Source organism: Pseudophryne corroboree, chromosome 4 (genome assembly GCF_028390025.1).
Source record: "Pseudophryne corroboree isolate aPseCor3 chromosome 4, aPseCor3.hap2, whole genome shotgun sequence".
In the NCBI taxonomy this organism is placed as follows: domain Eukaryota; kingdom Metazoa; phylum Chordata; class Amphibia; order Anura; family Myobatrachidae; genus Pseudophryne; species Pseudophryne corroboree.
This window is the reverse complement of record NC_086447.1, coordinates 342019955-342038013: the sequence shown is the minus strand read 5'-3', so window position 1 is coordinate 342038013 and position 18059 is coordinate 342019955. Positions and strand designations below refer to the sequence as shown.

Genomic DNA, 18059 nt, shown 5'->3' with positions numbered 1-18059 from the left:
GGCGGCTGCCCGAGGGGTCTCGGCTTTACAACTTTGCCGAGCTGCTACTTGGTCAGGGGCACACCCTGGCTGAGGAGGACCTGGAGTTCTCTCACTCGGTGCTGCAGAGTCATCCGCACTCTCCCGCCCGTTTGGGAGCTTTGGTATAATCCCCATGGTCCTGACGGAGTCCCCAGCATCCACTTAGGACGTCAGAGAAAATAAGAATTTACTTACCGATGATTCTATTTCTCGTAGTCCGTAGTGGATGCTGGGCGCCCATCCCAAGTGCGGATTGTCTGCAATACTTGTACATAGTTATTGTTACAAAAATCGGGTTATTATTGTTGTGAGCCATATTTTCAGAGGCTCCGCTGTTATCATGCTGTTAACTGGGTTCAGATCACAGGTTGTACAGTGTGGCTGGTATGAGTCTTACCCGGGATTCAAAATCCTTCCTTATTGTGTACGCTCGTCCGGGCACAGTATCCTAACTGAGGCTTGGAGGAGGGTCATAGGGGGAGGAGCCAGTGCACACCACCTGATCCTAAAGCTTTTACTTTTGTGCCCTGTCTCCTGCGGAGCCGCTAATCCCCATGGTCCTGACGGAGTCCCCAGCATCCACTACGGACTACGAGAAATAGAATTATCGGTAAGTAAATTCTTATTTTCATTATGTTACCTGATCGTAGCCATTTCCTTCCTGGGGAATATCAGGAGTGTATTATAATGGATATTTCCTAATAGCTTTTTATGGTATTCCTCCACTGATTAGGCCACCATAGGGATAGACCTAAGGAACATGTGTCGGAATATGATAGACACCATAGGCATGAAAGGCCTGAAAGAAACAGAAAAGAAAGGGGCGTTCCTAGATCTGAGCTGTCTCCCCACTACGACGATGATAGAAAACGTGGACGATCAGCAGAACCACGCTCAGTGTCCAGAGATGATCACTCTGACTTACATAGGCATGAAACTCCTGTTAATAGGAATCCTGCGAAATCAAACAAACCTCAAAGGCCACCAGAACCCAGGACACACAGACACAAGAATCTTGATGACCATAATACAAATGAAGCAGCCTACAGTGAAAATTTACCTAGAAGGGGGAGGTCTCATAGTCATGACCTGGACTCAAAACATTCTGGTAGACCAGATCATCAGGACAGTTCTCATTTAAGCGCTAATAAAAGAGGCACTAGGTTTGAATATGAGAATGAAAGACACAGGCGGAGAACACCTTCTCCACATGATGAAAGGCTGTACAAAGACCCAGGTATAAAGGAACTACAACTTGTGGTGGTGGTGGTGGTAATTCTGGTGGTAGTGTGGTGAATTACCTTAGTGACATCTTTGCAAATCATCTCTCTCAAATCAATGTTTTTTCCAAATCAAGACACTTGTCTGAGTATATTTTGCTGATCTTTAGTTATAATTCTGTTTCATTCAAACCTTTATACAGGTACAACACCATTTTTTCCAGCAGTTTGCCAGATAACCCATTTTGCCAGACTAACAGAAGTCTGGTATTACTAATACGTTAATACAGCTCTGACCCACTAATTATGCATTACCAGTATTTCTAATGCATTATAGATTAATAGAAGTGTAAATTAAACAATAAATGTGAATTAAAGATTAAAGGAGTTTAACTTTTTAATTCACATTTATTAGTTGTTTAATTTACACAGCGTCGCCAAGAGGCCATCCAGTGACCTAAATTGGGAAATACTCTATGTCCGGATTAAAAGAGTAGCCAGACCATAAATTTCCGAAAAATAAGTGATGTACCTGTAATTTTATTCTGATATCATGTTTGCTCTATTTTTCTATTAGTATTGCATTCAAAAGCTCTTTTAAGTCTGTTGTTTCGCTCTTTATCTTATCATTATGCAACCATTTAATTTTCTGGATGTGGTAACAGATTACCCTTTTACCCCATTGGGTGACTGGTTGGCAGTACTAGAGCCACTGCATGCCTAGCCCAGTTGCTCTGTAATTCTGACTTACTGTGTATGAAGATAGACACATAAATACACATTTTCTAAGCCTCAAGAAAATCTACTGTGTGTTTCTACCTACATTCTCTAAACAGGTTGAGGATATAATGAAGAAAGGTTACAGTTCACATATTAATAGTGAGCATTGAAACGCTGGGGACAATGTTGATCTTGAGACCTGGGGGAAACATTGTCAATTCCATAATCCATATTTCTTAATTGTTGTACAGTAGTTATTTATTTAAATCAGCTATTTTTTTAATTGTGGTAGAATATCGTTTTTCTCAGCATGGCGTTGGGGGAAATAATTGTCTTTTATAGGTAGCATGAAATATACTAGGTTTTTCTCTAGCATCCATAAGGGATATTGGGGGCAGATTAGTACGATGGGTATAGACGGGTCCAAAGGAGCCAGTGCACTTTAAATTTCTTCAACTTCGTGTGCTGGCTCCTCCCCTCTATGCCCTCTCATACAGGTCAGTTTATAAAAAAGTGCCCTGAGGAGAGGATACACACTCTGCAAGCTCCAGAGTTTTTCTTCAAATTCTTTTAAATTTTAATTATTTCGGTATGCTGTTTGGGCAACAGCATACCTGCGCCATGGGAGTTAGTGGGGGGACGGTCACCGACCTCTTGAGGTGCAGAGCAGCTTCCCCGCTGCAGGACCACTGTCCTGAGGGGCTGTTTGTTCAGCGGGGCACTTCGCCTTGGCTGCCGCAGCATGCTGCACACCCCTAACGCTGCCTGAAGGTGATCATCGGTGGTGAGTACACACCGGGGACCCCACTAGGGGCGTCCCCTGGTTCACTGTGTGGCAGAAGCGCGGGTGAGGCGTATGGGTACCTCCTGGGGGGGACCCGCTGTAGCCCCTGCGTGAGACTGGCTAATATACCTTGTACCAAGCATTTATGTGAGGCTACAAACACTTAGGAGACATGGCCAGTATAAAGATTACACAATAGCTATGGCGGGGGGCGGACCTACATCAGAGCGGTCTAAGCGGCATTTTGGCGACTTCCTCTGCATAAGCAGCAGCAGCCTCACACAGCTCCCCCATAACGGTCACACGCTGGATCACTGGTACTGGGTGTAGAGGGGGAGAGCCGCTACATTATGCACAAATATCATCCCTCTGAGGGAATTTCAAAGACAGTCTCACTGTTTATATGTTTATGTGAAACACTGACAGCCTCACTGGGGCTGTGCGGCATTGGGTGCGCTGGTGTCCTCTCTCCTGTGTCTCCTCTCACATGCAATAGGGCAGGCTGGTATTGTATTTCAGGCTGTGTTGTATGTGTATTATAACTGTTTTTCTTTTTCACAATGGTAAAACAGAAGTTATGCAGTGTGTGTGTAATGCTAGATTTTCCCCTAGCTCATCTAGCTCAATTTAATGTGAGCAGTGTAGTCGGTCATCACAAAATGCTGATAAGAATGTGGGGGAGAGTCAAGAGCCCTCCTGTCATCTCAACTCACTGCAAATGCCAATAAGACTCGGGAACTGCAACAAGCAGTAGCAAATCTAGCTGCTAAACATCCCCCCTGTCCACTACAGGTGCACAAAAACGTGCTTTACCTGCACTTCTATCCGATACTGATGATGATATACAGGATGATGTGGACCCCATAAGCGGGGATTCCACCCCTACACAGGGTGTTGAGCCCCTCATATTGGCTATTTGGGATGTGTTAAAGCTCCCCCTGGAGGACGCTAATAATCAGTAGTCCTTTTTACTCCCACAAGACAAACGAACGGTCACATTTCCTGACTCCAAGAAACTGGATGATTTATTCAAAATAGCCTGGAAGAATACAGATAAAAAATATCAGGTGTCCAAACGGTTTTTGCATACACTCCCCTTTGCCCCTGAAGGCAGGAAATTCTGGGAAGAGTCTCCAGCAGTAGACGTCTCAGTCTCTCACCTTTCTAAAAAGGCGGTATTCCCTGCTCTGGGCTCCTTCACGGTAAAGGACCCGGCAGATAGGAAAATTGAGACCACTCTGAAATCTATCTACACTGCTGCAGTTGTAGCTCAAAGACTGGTCATTGCAGGTTGCTGGATGACACATGCAATTCATTCCTGGGCTACTCAAATTCAGGAACGTCTTTCAGGTGATATGACCTTTAGTCACTGCGGTAACTTTCCTAAAACACATTCAGGACATGGCTAGAGTCCTCTGTGACTCCCTTAAAGATATTGGCAATATTAATGCTAGGACCACGAGTATGGCTGTGGCTGCGTGCAGAGCCATATGGTTGCGTCAGTGGATTGCTGATGCTGACTCCAAACGTAACGTGGAATCTCTTCCCATCACAGGTGAATGGCTTTTTGGAGGTGAATTGGACGCATGGATTTCCAAAGCTACTGCTGGGAAATCCACGTACCTCCCTTCGGGGACTCCGCCTGCTAGGCGTACCTACCCGTGACCGTCTACTCAGTCCTTTCGGTCCTCCAGATTTCGATCTAAGGCCAGGGGTGCCTCAAACGCAGCTAGAGGCTCCAGAGGTGAATCTAAGAAACCAGCTGTTGCCGGATCTCAGGACCAGAGCACCAGTTCTGCTTCCTCAAATACTTCAGCATGACCGTGCCCACCTACCCCGAGGGGGATCTCGTGGTGGGAGCTCGGTTACGTCACTACAGCCACATCTGGGACGGTTTGTGCCAAGATGCTTGGGTGAGGGACCTTATCTCTCAGGGTTACAAGCTGGAGTTCGACGGTGCTCCTCCCCAACGATTTTTCAAATCAGGCTTACCAGCTTTGGAAAAGATGCGTGGTACGCTACTACTGGCCACAAACAAGCTGGTACAGTCCCAGGTCATTGTTCCAGTACCCCTACAACAACAAGGACAGAGTTAATATATCCAATCTATTCGTAGTACCAAAACTAGACCCATTTGAGACCCATTTTGAATCTGAAGTCCTTGAATCCTTACCGGAAGGTTTTCAAATTCAAGATGCAATCTTTGAGAGCAGTGATCGCAGGCCTGGAACAACAGGAATTCCTAGTGTCCCTGGATATCAAGGACGCTTACCTCCATATCCCAATTTGGCCTCCTCATCAGGCCTATCTGCGGTTCGTCCTACTGAACGATCACCCCCAGTTTCAGGTGTTACCCTTCGGCTTGTCTACAGCTCCGAGGGCATTCACGAAGGTGATGGCGGAAATTATATTTCAGCTCAGGGTCCAGGTGGTCAGCGTAATTCCATAGCTGGACGATCTCCTGATAAAAGCGAGTTCCAGGGAGCTTCTATTGCTCCATGTAGATCGCACAGTCCAACTTCTGTATCAATCTGTGGATCCTCAATCTGCAGAAGTCCCACCTGAAACCATCTCAGCGGCTCCTGTTTCTGGGGATGCTCCTGGATACTGTAGCACAGAAAGTGTTCCTCACAGAGGGATAAGTGAGAACACTTCCAGAAATGGTTTGCTTGGTGCTCTGACCTGCTCGAGTATCCATTCATCTTTGCATAAAATTGTTGGGAAAGATGGTGGCCTCGTACGAGGTGATACAGTTCGGAAGGTTTCATGCCACACCGTTCCAATTGGATATCCTGAACAAGTGGTCCGGTTCCCATCTTCGGATGCATCGGATGATTTGGTTGTCACCCCAGGCCAGGATTTCACTCCTGTGGTGGCTACAGTCGTCCAACCTGTGGAAGGTCGACGCTTTGGGATTCAGGATTGGATCCTCCTCACGACTGACGCAAGTCTGAGAGGATGGGGAGCTGTCACCCAGGGGGCGCAGTTCCAGGGCAGGTGGTCTGCCCAAGAAGCCCTCCTTCCGATCAACATCCTGGATCTTCGGACCATTTCCAATGCTCTGATTCAGACCTCCCCTCTACTCCGGGATTGGGCAATCCAGGTTCAGTCGGACAACGCCACGGCTGTGGCATACATCAATAGACAAGGAGGGTCAAAAAGCAGAGCCTGCATGCGAGAAGTGTCCAGAACTTCTGGGTGGAAAGAAATGCAGGAGCGCTGTCCGCAATCTTCTTTCCGGGGGTGGACAACTGGGAAGCGGACTTCTTCAGTCGCCACGATCTCCACCCAGGGGAGTGGGGACTACACCCTCAGGTGTTTCAACAGATCATCGACAGGTGGGGCCGCCCACAGATCGACATGATGGCCTCTCGCATCAACAAGAAGCTTCATTGCTATTGCTCATGAACCAGGGACCCTCAGGCGAGTGCAGTGGATGTGCTGACAACGCCTTGGCCTTACCAGCTGGTCTACCTATTTCCTCCAATTCCGTTGATCCCCAGGGTACTCAAGCGGATCAGGCATCAAGGAGTGCAGGCAATCTTGATTGCCCCGGATTGGCAACGAAGAGCGTGGTACGCGGCTCTTCTGGACATGTCCGTAGAGGACCCTTGGCCTCTACCGCTTAGACGAGATCTTCAGCAAGGACCGTTCGTCTACCCGGAATTATGGCGGCTTTGTTTGATGGCATGGAAGTTGAGCGGAGCATCCTAGCTCACAAAGGTCATTGCCACTATGGTGCACGCCAGAAAACCTGTGACGTCAAAACACTATCATATCTGGTGGAGATATGTCTCTTGGTGCGAGGAACGCACATATCCATCTGCGGAATTCCACTTGGATAGATTCCTTTTGTTTCCTGCAGGCTGGAGTGGATAAAGGCTTATGTCTTGGATCCATTTAGGTCCAGATTTCAGCTCTTTCCGTCTTCTTCCAGAAGAAGTTGGCTCTCCTGCCAGTTGTTCAGAACTTTTTGCAAGGGGTGCTTCACATACAACCTCCGTTTGTGCCGCCTACGGCACCTTGGTATTTGGATGTGGTGTTACGCTTTCTACAGTCCTCCTGGTTTGAACCTCTGATGATGGTAGAAGGCAAGTACCTCACATGGAAAACTGTGATGTTACTGGCCCTGGCTTCTGCTAGACGTGTCTCAGAATTAGGGGCCTTATCGTGTAAAAGTCCCTACTTGGTCTTTTACGAGGACAGAGCGAAGCTCAGGACTAGACGGCAGTTCCTGCCGAAGGTGGTCTCCGCGTTTCACTTGAATCAACCTATTGTGATTCCGTCCAGTTCTGGCACATCTGCCCCTCTGGAGGCATTGGATGCAGTGCTAGCCTTGAAAATCTATGTCAAGAGGACGGCTCGGATCAGAAAGACGGATGCCTTGTTCATGCTGTATGATGCGCAGAAAAAGGGTTGCCCTGCTTCAAAGCAGTCTATTGCTCGTTGGATTCGGCTTACTATCCAACAGGCCTATGTGTCGGCAGCTTTACCTGTTCCACAGTCTCTGAAGGCCCACTCTATGAGATCGGTGGGGTCTTTCTGGGCGGCTGCCCGTGGAGTCTCGGCCCTCCAACTGTGCCGAGCTGCTACCTGGTCGGGGAAGAACACCTTTGTGAAGTTCTACAAATTTGATACCCTGTCCAAAAGAGAATACCCAGTTTGGGCAGGCGGAGCTGCAGATGTCTTTGCACATTCCTGCCCGTTCTGGAAGCTTTGGGACATCCCCATCGTACTAATATGTCCCCAATATCCCTTATGGATGCTAGAGAAAATTGGATTTTACATACCTACCAGTAAATCCTTTTCTCATAAGGGATATTGGGCGCCCCGTCTCTGTACGGTAACTTTCTGCAGGTTCTCGGTTAGGTGTTACCTGTTCAGCTGTTAATGTTGCCAGCCATTGCTGGCCCGGTTATGTTTTGGTGTGCTGGTGTGTAAATCTCACCACACTTATTATTGTTATGTTCGTTCTCTCATTTATGTCATTCTCCTTCGGGCACTGTTTTACCTAAAACTGACCTGTAGGAGGAGGCATAGAGGGGAGGAGCCAGCACACCTAGTTGAAGAAATTTAAAGTGCACTGGCTCTTTTGGACCCGTCTATACCCATCGTCCCCAGTATCCCTTATGGACTACGAGAAAATAATTTATTGGTAGGTATTTAAAATCGGATTTTTTTTCTTTTCTCCTCTGTGTAATTGATGATCTTTGTGATCCGTAGGCCATCACTCAAAAGGACCCAAAGATGTGCCTCAAACTAAACTCACAGCAGGCTCTAGAACTCGGGATAAGTATGATGCAGAGATTGCTAGGAGACTTCAGGAAGAAGAGCTGAGGGTAACGTGGACATTTTCAGTCTTTGGATATGTTTATACAGTATATTTATTAAAGGTCCAGTTGAAATTTTTGGGGGGTTTAAAGTCCTATAAATATATAGCAAACTAGTGTTTAAATTTTGCATTGGAAGAGCCAGTTATATTACTGATTAAAAAGTGGTTCAGGAAGTTGTAAGCAGAGACTTAAGTATATTCTGCACAATACGGCGTAAAGGCTTTTTCACGGTAAGGACAATACGTGTTTGGAATTCCCTGCTTGAGGGAGTTGTAATGGCGGACTCTGTCAATACCTTTAAGAATGGGTTAGATAAACTCGTAATGGATAAAGATGTCCAGGGTTATGGTGCATAGTCACACGCAATAATCACTATAAAAAGGGATATAATGCAACTGCTGACATCAGCATCAGTCAAAAAATTTTAGATAAAATAATCCTGCATAGGAGACCACAAATAGGTTGAACTAGATGGACAATTGTCTTTTTTTTCAACCTTAGATACTATGTTACTGTGTATTCTACCCCATAACCACAACTTGGAATCAAGTGTATTAGCTATGCATTAAAGGCATCAGTAGCTTAAAATGATCAGTGCCAGTTCCGAATTTGGTGGCCTAAAAAATATTTAGTAGTTTTAGGCACACACTCATTGGGCTACTATCATTTTTTTAGATTGGTTTGTAAACTGATGGGATGTTAAGCAGATTGATAGAGGGGTTTATGGTTAAAATCACCTTATTTACTGAAGGATATTTTGACAATCTAAACTGATCTTTGTTGATCTCCCATCAGTTTCCAAAAACGCACCAGTTTTGTAGGATCCATGCAGGTTTGGATTTATTTTGTTGTTAAAAAAAGAGAGATCAGTCCAGCAACAAACTGCAAGTGTAATCAGACAGAATGCTAGTATAATAGAATTTCTCTGACGTCCTAAGTGGATGCTGGGGACTCCGTCAGGACCATGGGGATCAGCGGCTCCGCAGGAGACAGGGCACAAAACTAAAGCTTTAGGATCAGGTGGTGTGTACTGGCTCCTCCCCCTATGACCCTCCTCCAAGCCTCAGTTAGGTTTTTGTGCCCGTCCGAGCAGGGTGCAATCTAGGTGGCTCTCTTAAGGAGCTGCTTAGAAAAAGTTTTTAGGTTTCTTATTTTCAGTGAGTCCTGCTGGCAACAGGCTCACTGCATCGAGGGACTTAGGGGAGAGAAGTTCAAATCACCTGCGTGCAGGATGGATTGGCTTCTTAGGCTACTGGACACCATTAGCTCCAGAGGGAGTCGGAACACAGGTCTCACCCTGGGGTTCGTCCCGGAGCCGCGCCGCCGACCCCCCTTGCAGATGCTGAAGATTGAAGGTCCAGAAACCGGCGGCAGAAGGCTTTTCAGTCTTCATGAAGGTAGCGCACAGCACTGCAGCTGTGCGCCATTGTTGTCACACACTTCACACCAACGGTCACGGAGGGTGCAGGGCGTTGCTGGGGGCGCCCTGGGCAGCAATGTATAATACCTTATTCTGGCTAAAAATACATCACATATAGCCCCTGGAGGCTATATGGATGTATTTAACCCCTGCCAGGTCTCAGAAAAACGGGAGAAGAAGCCCGCCGAAAAGGGGGCGGGGCCTATTCTCCTCAGCACACAGCGCCATTTTCCCTCACAGAAAGGCTGGTGGGAAGGCTCCCAGGCTCTCCCCTGCACTGCACTACAGAAACAGGGTTAAAACAGAGAGGGGGGGCACTTATTTGGCGATATGTATATATATATTAAAATGCTATAAGGGAAAAACACTTATATAAAGGTTGTCCCTGTATAATATAGCGTTTTTGGTGTGTGCTGGCAAACTCTCCCTCTGTCTCCCCAAAGGGCTAGTGGGGTCCTGTCCTCTATCAGAGCATTCCCTGTGTGTGTGCTGTGTGTCGGTACTTGTGTGTCGACATGTATGAGGACGATGTTGGTGAGGAGGCGGAGCAATTGCCGGTAATGGTGATGTCACTCTCTAGGGAGTCGACACCGGAATGGATGGCTTATTTAAGGAATTACGTGATAATGTCAACACGCTGCAAGGTCGGTTGACGACATGAGACGGCCGGCAAACCAATTAGTACCTGTCCAGGCGTCTAAAACACCGTCAGGGGCGTTAAAACGTCCTTTTACCTCAGTCGGTCGACACAGACACGTACACTGACTCCAGTGTCGACGGTGAAGAAACAAACGTATTTTCCTTTAGGGCCACACGTTACTTGTTAAGGGCAATGAAGGAGATGTTACATATTTCTGATACTACAAGTACCACAAAAAAGGGTATTATGTGGAGTGTGAAAAAACTACATGTGGTTTTTCCTGAATCAGATAAATTAAATGAAGTGTGTGATGATGCGTGGGTTTTCCCCGATAGAAAATTATTGGCGGTATACCTTTTCCCGCCAGAAGTTATGGCGCGTTGGGAAACACACCTTTGGGTGGATAAGGCGCTCACACGCTTATAAAAACAAGTGGCGTTACCGTCTCCAGATACGGACGCCCTCAAGGAGCCAACTGATAGGAGGTTGGAAAATATCCTAAAAAGTATATACACACATACTGGTGTTATACTGCGACCAGCGATCGCCTCAGCCTGGATGGGCAGCGCTGGGGTGGCTTGGTCGGATTCCCTGACTGGAAATATTGATACCCTTGACAGGGACAGTATTTTATTGACTATAGAGCATTTGAAAGATGCATTTCTATATATGCGAAACTCTGGCATCAAGAGTAAGTGCGATGTCCATATCTGCCAGACGATGTTTCTGGACACGACAGTGGTCAGGTGATGCAGATTCCAAACGGCACATGGAAGTATTGCCGTATAAAGGGGAGGAGTTATTTGGGGTCGGTCCATCGGACCTGGTGGCCACGGCAACAGCTAGAAAATCCACCTTTTTTACCCCAAGTCACATCTCAGCAGAAAAAGACATAGTCTTTTCAGCCTCAGTCCTTTCGTCCCCATAATATCTGCCCAGGGATAGAGGTAAGGGAAGAAGACTGCAGCAGGCAGCCCATTCCCAGGAACAGAAGCCTTCCACCGCTTCTGCCAAGTCCTCAGCATGACGCTGGGGCCGTACAAACAGGTGCGGTGGGGGGTCGTCTCAAGAGTTTCAGCACGCAGTGGGCTCACTCGCAAGTGGACCCCTGGATCCTACAAGTAGTATCCCAGGGGTACAGATTAGAAATTCGAGACGTCTCCCCCTCGCAGGTTCCTGAAGTTTGCTTTACCAACGTCTACCTCCGACAGGGAGGCAGTATTGGAAACAATTCACAAGCTGTATTCCCAGCAGGTGATAATCAAAGTACCCCTCCTACAACAAGTAAAGGGGTATTATTCCACACTATATTGTGGTACTGAAGCCAGACGGCTCGGTGAGACCTATTCTAAATGGAGTCACTCAGAGCAGTGATAGCGAACCAGGAAGAAGGGGACTATATGGTGTCCCTGGACATCAAGGATGCTTTCCTCCATGTCCAAATTTGCCCTTCTCACAAAGGGTACCTCAGGTTCGTGGTACAAAACTGTCACTATCAGTTTCAGACGCTGCCGTTTGGATTGTCCACGGCACCCCGGGTCTTTACCAAGGTAATGGCCGAAATGATGATTCTTCTTCAAAGAAAAGGCGTCTTAATTATCCCTTACTTGGACGATCTCCTGATAAGGGCAAGGTCCAGAGAACAGTTGGAGGTCGGAGTAGCACTATCTCAAGTAGTTCTACGACAGCACGGGTGGATTCTAAATATTCCAAAATCGCAGCTGTCTCCGACGACACGTCTGCTGTCCCTAGGGATGATTCTGGACACAGTCCAGAAAAAGGTGTTTCTCCCGGAGGAGAAAGCCAGGGAGTTATCCGAGCTAGTCAGGAACCTCCAAAAACCAGGAAAAGTGTCAGTGCATCATTGCACAAGGGTCCTGGGAAAAATGGTGGCTTCTTACGAAGCGATTCCATTCGGCAGATTTCACGCAAGAACTTTTCAGTGGGATCTGCTGGACAAATGGTCCGGATCGCATCTTCAGATGCATCAGCGGATAACCCTGTCTCCAAGGACAAGGGTGTCTCTTCTGTGGTGGCTGCAGAGTGCTCATCTACTAAAGTGCCACAGTTATGCATTCAGGACTGGGTCCTGGTGACCACGGATTCCAGCTTGAAAGGCTGGGGAGCAGTCACACAGGGAAAAAATTTCCAGGGAGTGTGATCAAGTCTGGGGACTTCTCTCCGCATAAATATACTGGAGCTAAGAGCAATTTACAATGCTCTAAGCTTAGCAAGACCTCTGCTTCAAGGTCAGCCGGTATTGATCCAGTGGGACAACATCACGGCAGTCGCCCACGTAAACAGACAGGGCGGCACAAGAAGCAGGAGGACAATGGCAGAAACTGCAAGGATTCTTCGCTGGGCGGAAAATCATGTGATAGCACTGTCAGCAGTTTTCATTCCGGGAGTGGACAACTGGGAAGCAGACTTCCTCAGCACGACCTCCACCCGGGAGAGTGGGGACTTCATCGAGAAGTTGTTTCCACATGATTGTGCACCGTTGGGAAAGACCAAAGGTGGACATGATGGCGTCCCGCCTGAACAAAAAACTGGACAGGTATTGCACCAGGTCAAGAGACCCTCAGGAAATAGCTGTGGACGTTCTGGTAACACCATGGGTGTACCAGTCGGTGTATGTGTTCCCTCCTCTGCTTCTCATACCAAAGGTACTGAGAATTATAAGACGTAGAGGAGTAAGAACTATACTCGTGGCTCCGGATGGGCCAAGAAGGACTTGGTACCCGGAACTTCATGAGATGCTCACAGAGGACTCAGGGCCTCTGCCGATAAGAAGGGACTTGCTTCAGCAAGTACCATGTCTGTTCCAAGACTTACCGCGGGTGCGTTTGACGGCATGGCGGTTGAACGCCGGATCCTAAGGGAAAAAAGGCATTCCGGAAGAGGTCATTCCTACCCTGGTCAAAGCCAGGAAGGAGGTGACCGCACAACATTATCACCACATGTGGCGAAAATATGTTGCGTGGTGTGAGGCCAGGAAGGCCCCACGAAGAAATTTCAACTCGGTCGATTCCTGCATTTCCTGCAAACAGGAGTGTCTATGGGCCTCAAATTGGGGTCCATTAAGGTTCAAATTTCGGCCCTGTCGATTTTCTTTCAGAAAGAATTGGCTTCAGTTCCTGAAGTCCAGAAAATTGACAAGGGAGTACTGCATATACAACCCCCTTTTGTGCCTCCAGTGGCACTGTGGGATCTCAACGTAGTCCTGGGATTCCTCAAATCACGTTGGTTTAAACCGCTCAAATCTGTGGATTTGAAATATCTCACATGGAAAGTGACCATGATGTTGGCCCTGGCCTCGGCCAGGCGAGTGTCAGAATTGGCGGCTTTGTCTCACAAAAGCCCATATCTGATTGTCCATTCGGACAGGGCAGAGCTGCGGACTCGTCCCCAGTTTCTCCCTAAGGTGGTGTCAGCGTTTCATCTGAACCAGCTTATTGTGGTACCTGCGGCTACTAGAGACTTGGAGGACTCCAAGTTGCTAGATGTTGTCAGGGCCCTGAAAATATAGATTTCCAGGACGGCTGGAGTCAGGAAAACTGACTTGCTGTTATCCTGTATGCACCCAAAAAACTGGGTGCTCTTGCTTCTAAGCAGACGATTGCTAGTTGAATGTGTAGTACAATTCAGCTTGCACATTCTGTGGCAGCACTGCCACAGCCAAAATATATAAATGCCCATTCCACAAGGAAGGTGGGCTCATCTTGGGCGACTGCCCGAGGGGTCTCGGCTTTACAACTTTGCCGAGCTGCTACTTGGTCAGGGGCACACCCTGGCTGAGGAGGACCTGGAGTTCTCTCACTCGGTGCTGCAGAGTCATCCGCACTCTCCCGCCCGTTTGGGAGCTTTGGTATAATCCCCATGGTCCTGACGGAGTCCCCAGCATCCACTTAGGACGTCAGAGAAAATAAGATTTTACTTACCGATAAATCTATTTCTCGTAGTCCGTAGTGGATGCTGGGCGCCCATCCCAAGTGCGGATTGTCTGCAATACTTGTACATAGTTATTGTTACAAAAAAATCGGGTTGTTATTGTTGTGAGCCGTCTGTTCAGAGGCTCCTACGTTTGTCATACTGTTAACTGGGTTTAGATCACAAGTTATACGGTGTGATTGGTGTGGCTGGTATGAGTCTTACCCGGGATTCAATATCCTTCCTTATTGTGTACGCTCGTCCGGGCACAGTATCCTAACTGAGGCTTGGAGGAGGGTCATAGGGGGAGGAGCCAGTACACACCACCTGATCCTAAAGCTTTAGTTTTGTGCCCTGTCTCCTGCGGAGCCGCTGATCCCCATGGTCCTGACGGAGTCCCCAGCATCCACTACGGACTACGAGAAATAGATTTATCGGTAAGTAAAATCTTATTTCTCTAACGTCCTAGTGGATGCTGGGGACTCCGTCAGGACCATGGGGAATAGCGGCTCCGCAGGAGACAGGGCACAAAAGCAAGCTTTTAGGATCACATGGTGTGTACTGGCTCCTCCCCCTATGACCCTCCTCCAAGCCTCAGTTAGGTTTTTGTGCCCGGCCGAGAAGGGTGCAATCTAGGTGGCTCTCTTAAAGAGTTACTTAGAAAAAGTTTTTAGGTTCTTTATTTTCAGTGAGTCCTGCTGGCAACAGGCTCACTGCATCGAGGGACTTAGGGGAGAGATTTTCAACTCACCTGCGTGCAGGATGGATTGGATTCTTAGGCTACTGGACATAGCTCCAGAGGGAGTCGGAACACAGGGCTCGCCCTGGGGTTCGTCCCGGAGCCGCGCCGCCGACCCCCCTTGCAGACGCTGAAGATGAAGAGGTCCGGAACCAGGCGGCAGAAGACTCTCAGTCTAAATCAGGTAGCGCACAGCACTGCAGCTGTGCGCCATATTTGTCAGCACACTTCACACAGCGGTCACGGAGGGTGCAGGGCGCTGGAGGGGGGCGCCCTGGGCAGCAATGTATAATACCTGTATGGCGAAAAATACATCACATATAGCCCTTGAGGCTATATGGATGTATTTAACCCCTGCCAGATATCTAAAACTCCGGAGAAGAAGCCCGCCGAAAAGGGGGCGGGGCCTATTCTCCTCAGCACACAGCGCCATTTTCCCTCACAGAAAGGCTGGTGGGAAGGCTCCCATGCTCTCCCCTGCACTGCACTACAGAAACAGGGTTAAAACAAGAGAGGGGGGGCACTGATTTGGCGATATGTATATATATTAAAATGCTATAAGGGAGGAACACTTATATAAAGGTTGTCCCTGGATAATTATAGCGTTTTGGTGTGTGCTGGCAAACTCTCCCTCTGTCTCCCCAAAGGGCTAGTGGGTCCTGTCCTCTATCAGAGCATTCCCTATGTGTGTGCTGTATGTCGGTACGTGTGTGTCGACATGTATGAGGAAAATATTGGTGAGGAGGCGGAGCAAATTGCCTGTATGGTGATGTCACTCTCTAGGGAGTCGACACCGGAATGGATGGCTTATTTATGGAAATTACGTGACAATGTCAACACGCTGCAAGCCGGTTGACGACATGAGAGGGCCGGCGAACAAATTAGTATCTGTCCAGGCGTCTCAAACACCGTCAGGGGCTGTAAAATGCCCATTTACCTCAGTCGGTCGACACAGACCCAGACACGGACACTGATTTCAGTGTCGACGGTGAAGAAACAAACGTATTTTCTTTTAGGGCCACACGTTAAGGGCAATGAAGGAGGTGTTACATATTTCTGATACTCCAAGTACCACAAAAAAGGGTATTATGTGTGAGGTGAAAAAACTACCTGTAGTTTTTCCTGAATCAGATAAATTAAATGAAGTGTCTGATGATGCGTGGGTTTCCCCCAATAGAAAATTATTGGCGGTATACCTTTTCCCGCCAGAAGTTAAGGCGCGGTGGGAAACACCCCTCAGGGTGGATAAGGCGCTCACACGCTTATCAGAACAAGTAGCGGTACCATCTACGGATAGGGCCGTACTTAAGGACCCAGCTGATAGGAGGCTGAAAAATATCCTAAAAAGTATACACACACATGCTGGTGTTATACTGCGACCAGCGATCGCCTCAGCCTGGATGTGCAGAGCTGAGGTGGCTTGGTCGGATTCCCTGACTAAAAATATTGATACCTTTGACAGGGACAGTATTTTATTGACTATAGAGCATTTAAAGGATGCATTTCTATATATGCGAGATGCGCAGAGGGATATTTGCACTCTGGCATCAAGAGTAAATGCGATGTCCATATCTGCAAGAAGATGTTTATGGACACGACAGTGGTCAGGTGATGCAGATTCCAAACGGCACAAAGATGTATTGCCGTATAAAGGGGAGGAGTTATTTGGGGTCGGTCCATGGGACCTGGTGGCCAGGGCAACTGCTGGAAAATCCACCGTTTTTTACCCTAAGTCACATCTCTGCAGAAAAAGACACCGTCTTTTCAGCCTCAGTCCTTTCGTCCCTATAAGAGTCATATCTGTCCAGGGATAGAGGAAAGGGAAGAAGACTGCAGCAGGCAGCCCATTCCCAGGAACAGAAGCCCTCCACCGCTTCTACCAAGTTCTCAGCATGACGCTGGGACCGTACAGGACCCCTGGATCCTACAAGTAGTATCCAAGGGGTACAGATTGGAATGTCGAGAGGTTTCCCCCCTCGCAGGTTCCTGTAGTCTGCTGTACCAATGTCTCCCTCCGACAGGGAGGCAGTATTGAAAACAATTCACAAGCTGTATTCCCAGCAGGTGATAATAAAATTACCCCTCCGACAACAAGGAAAGGGGTATTACTCCACACTATATGGTGGTACTGAAGGCTAGGTGAGACCTATTCTAAATCTGAAAAATTTGAACACTTACAAGGGTTCAAATCCAGATGGAGTCACTCAGAGCAGTGATAGCAAAGAACAAGGGGACTATATGGTGTCCCGGGACATCAGGGGTGCTTACCTCCATGTCCCAAAATTTGCCTTTTCTCACCAAGGGTACCTCAGGTTCGTGGTACAGAACTGTCACTATCAGTTTCAAGACGATGCCGTTGGATTGTCCAAGGCACCCCGGGTCCTTACCAAGGTAATGACCGAAAGGAGGATTCGTCTTCAAAGAAAATGGACGACCTCCTGATAAGAACAAGGTCCAGAGAACAGTTGGAGGTCGGAGTAGCACTATCTCAAGTAGTTCTACGACAGCACGGGTGGATTCTAAATATTCCAAAACCGCAGTTGTTCCGACGACACGTCTGCTGGTCCTAGGGATGATTCTGGACACAGTCCAGGAAAAGGTGTTTCTCCCAGAGGAGAAAGCCAGGGAGTTATCCGAGCTAATCGGGATCCTCCTAAAACCAGGAAAAGTGTCAGTGCATCATTGCACAAGAGTCCTGGTAAAAATGGTGGCTTATTACGAAGCGCTTCCATTCGGCAGATTTCACGCAAGAACTCTTCAGTGGGATCTGCTGGACAAATGGTCCGGATCGCATCTTCAGATGCATCAGCGGATAACCCTATATCCAAGGACAAGGGTGTCTCTCCTGTGGTGATTACAGAGTGCTCATCTTCTAGAGGGCCGCAGATTCGGCATTCAGGATTGGATGCTCGTGACCACGGAGGCCAGCCTGAGAGGCTGGGGAGCAGTCACACAAGGAGTGTGATCAAGTCTGGAGAATTCTCTCCACATAAATATACTGGAGCTAAGAGCAAATTTATAATGCTCTAAGCTTAGCAAGACCTCTGCTTCAAGGTCAGCCGGTATTGATCCAGTGGGATAACATCACGGCAGTCGCCCACGTAAACAGAAAGGGCGGCACAAGAAGCAGGAGGGCAGTGGCAAAACTGCAAGGATTTTTCGCTAGGCGGAAAATCATGTGATAGCACTGTCAGCAGTGTTCATTCCGGGAGTGGACGACTGGGAAGCAGACTTCCTCAGCAGGCACGACCT

At 47.9% G+C, this 18059-nt stretch overlaps 1 protein-coding gene across 3 annotated transcripts in view; it reads left to right on the top strand.

The window, feature by feature from the left end:
• Window positions 1-18059, top strand: part of CCDC50 (coiled-coil domain containing 50) — a 171333-nt gene that overhangs the window by 115101 nt on the left and 38173 nt on the right. For 2 of the 3 annotated variants that reach the window (XM_063916451.1, XM_063916450.1), the window contains 2 exons: window positions 755-1258; window positions 7969-8084. In XM_063916451.1, coding sequence (XP_063772521.1) covers window positions 755-1258; window positions 7969-8084 — 620 coding nt within the window. The remainder of the gene's footprint in view (window positions 1-754; window positions 1259-7968; window positions 8085-18059) is intronic. The other variant, XM_063916452.1, reaches the window with a different exon arrangement.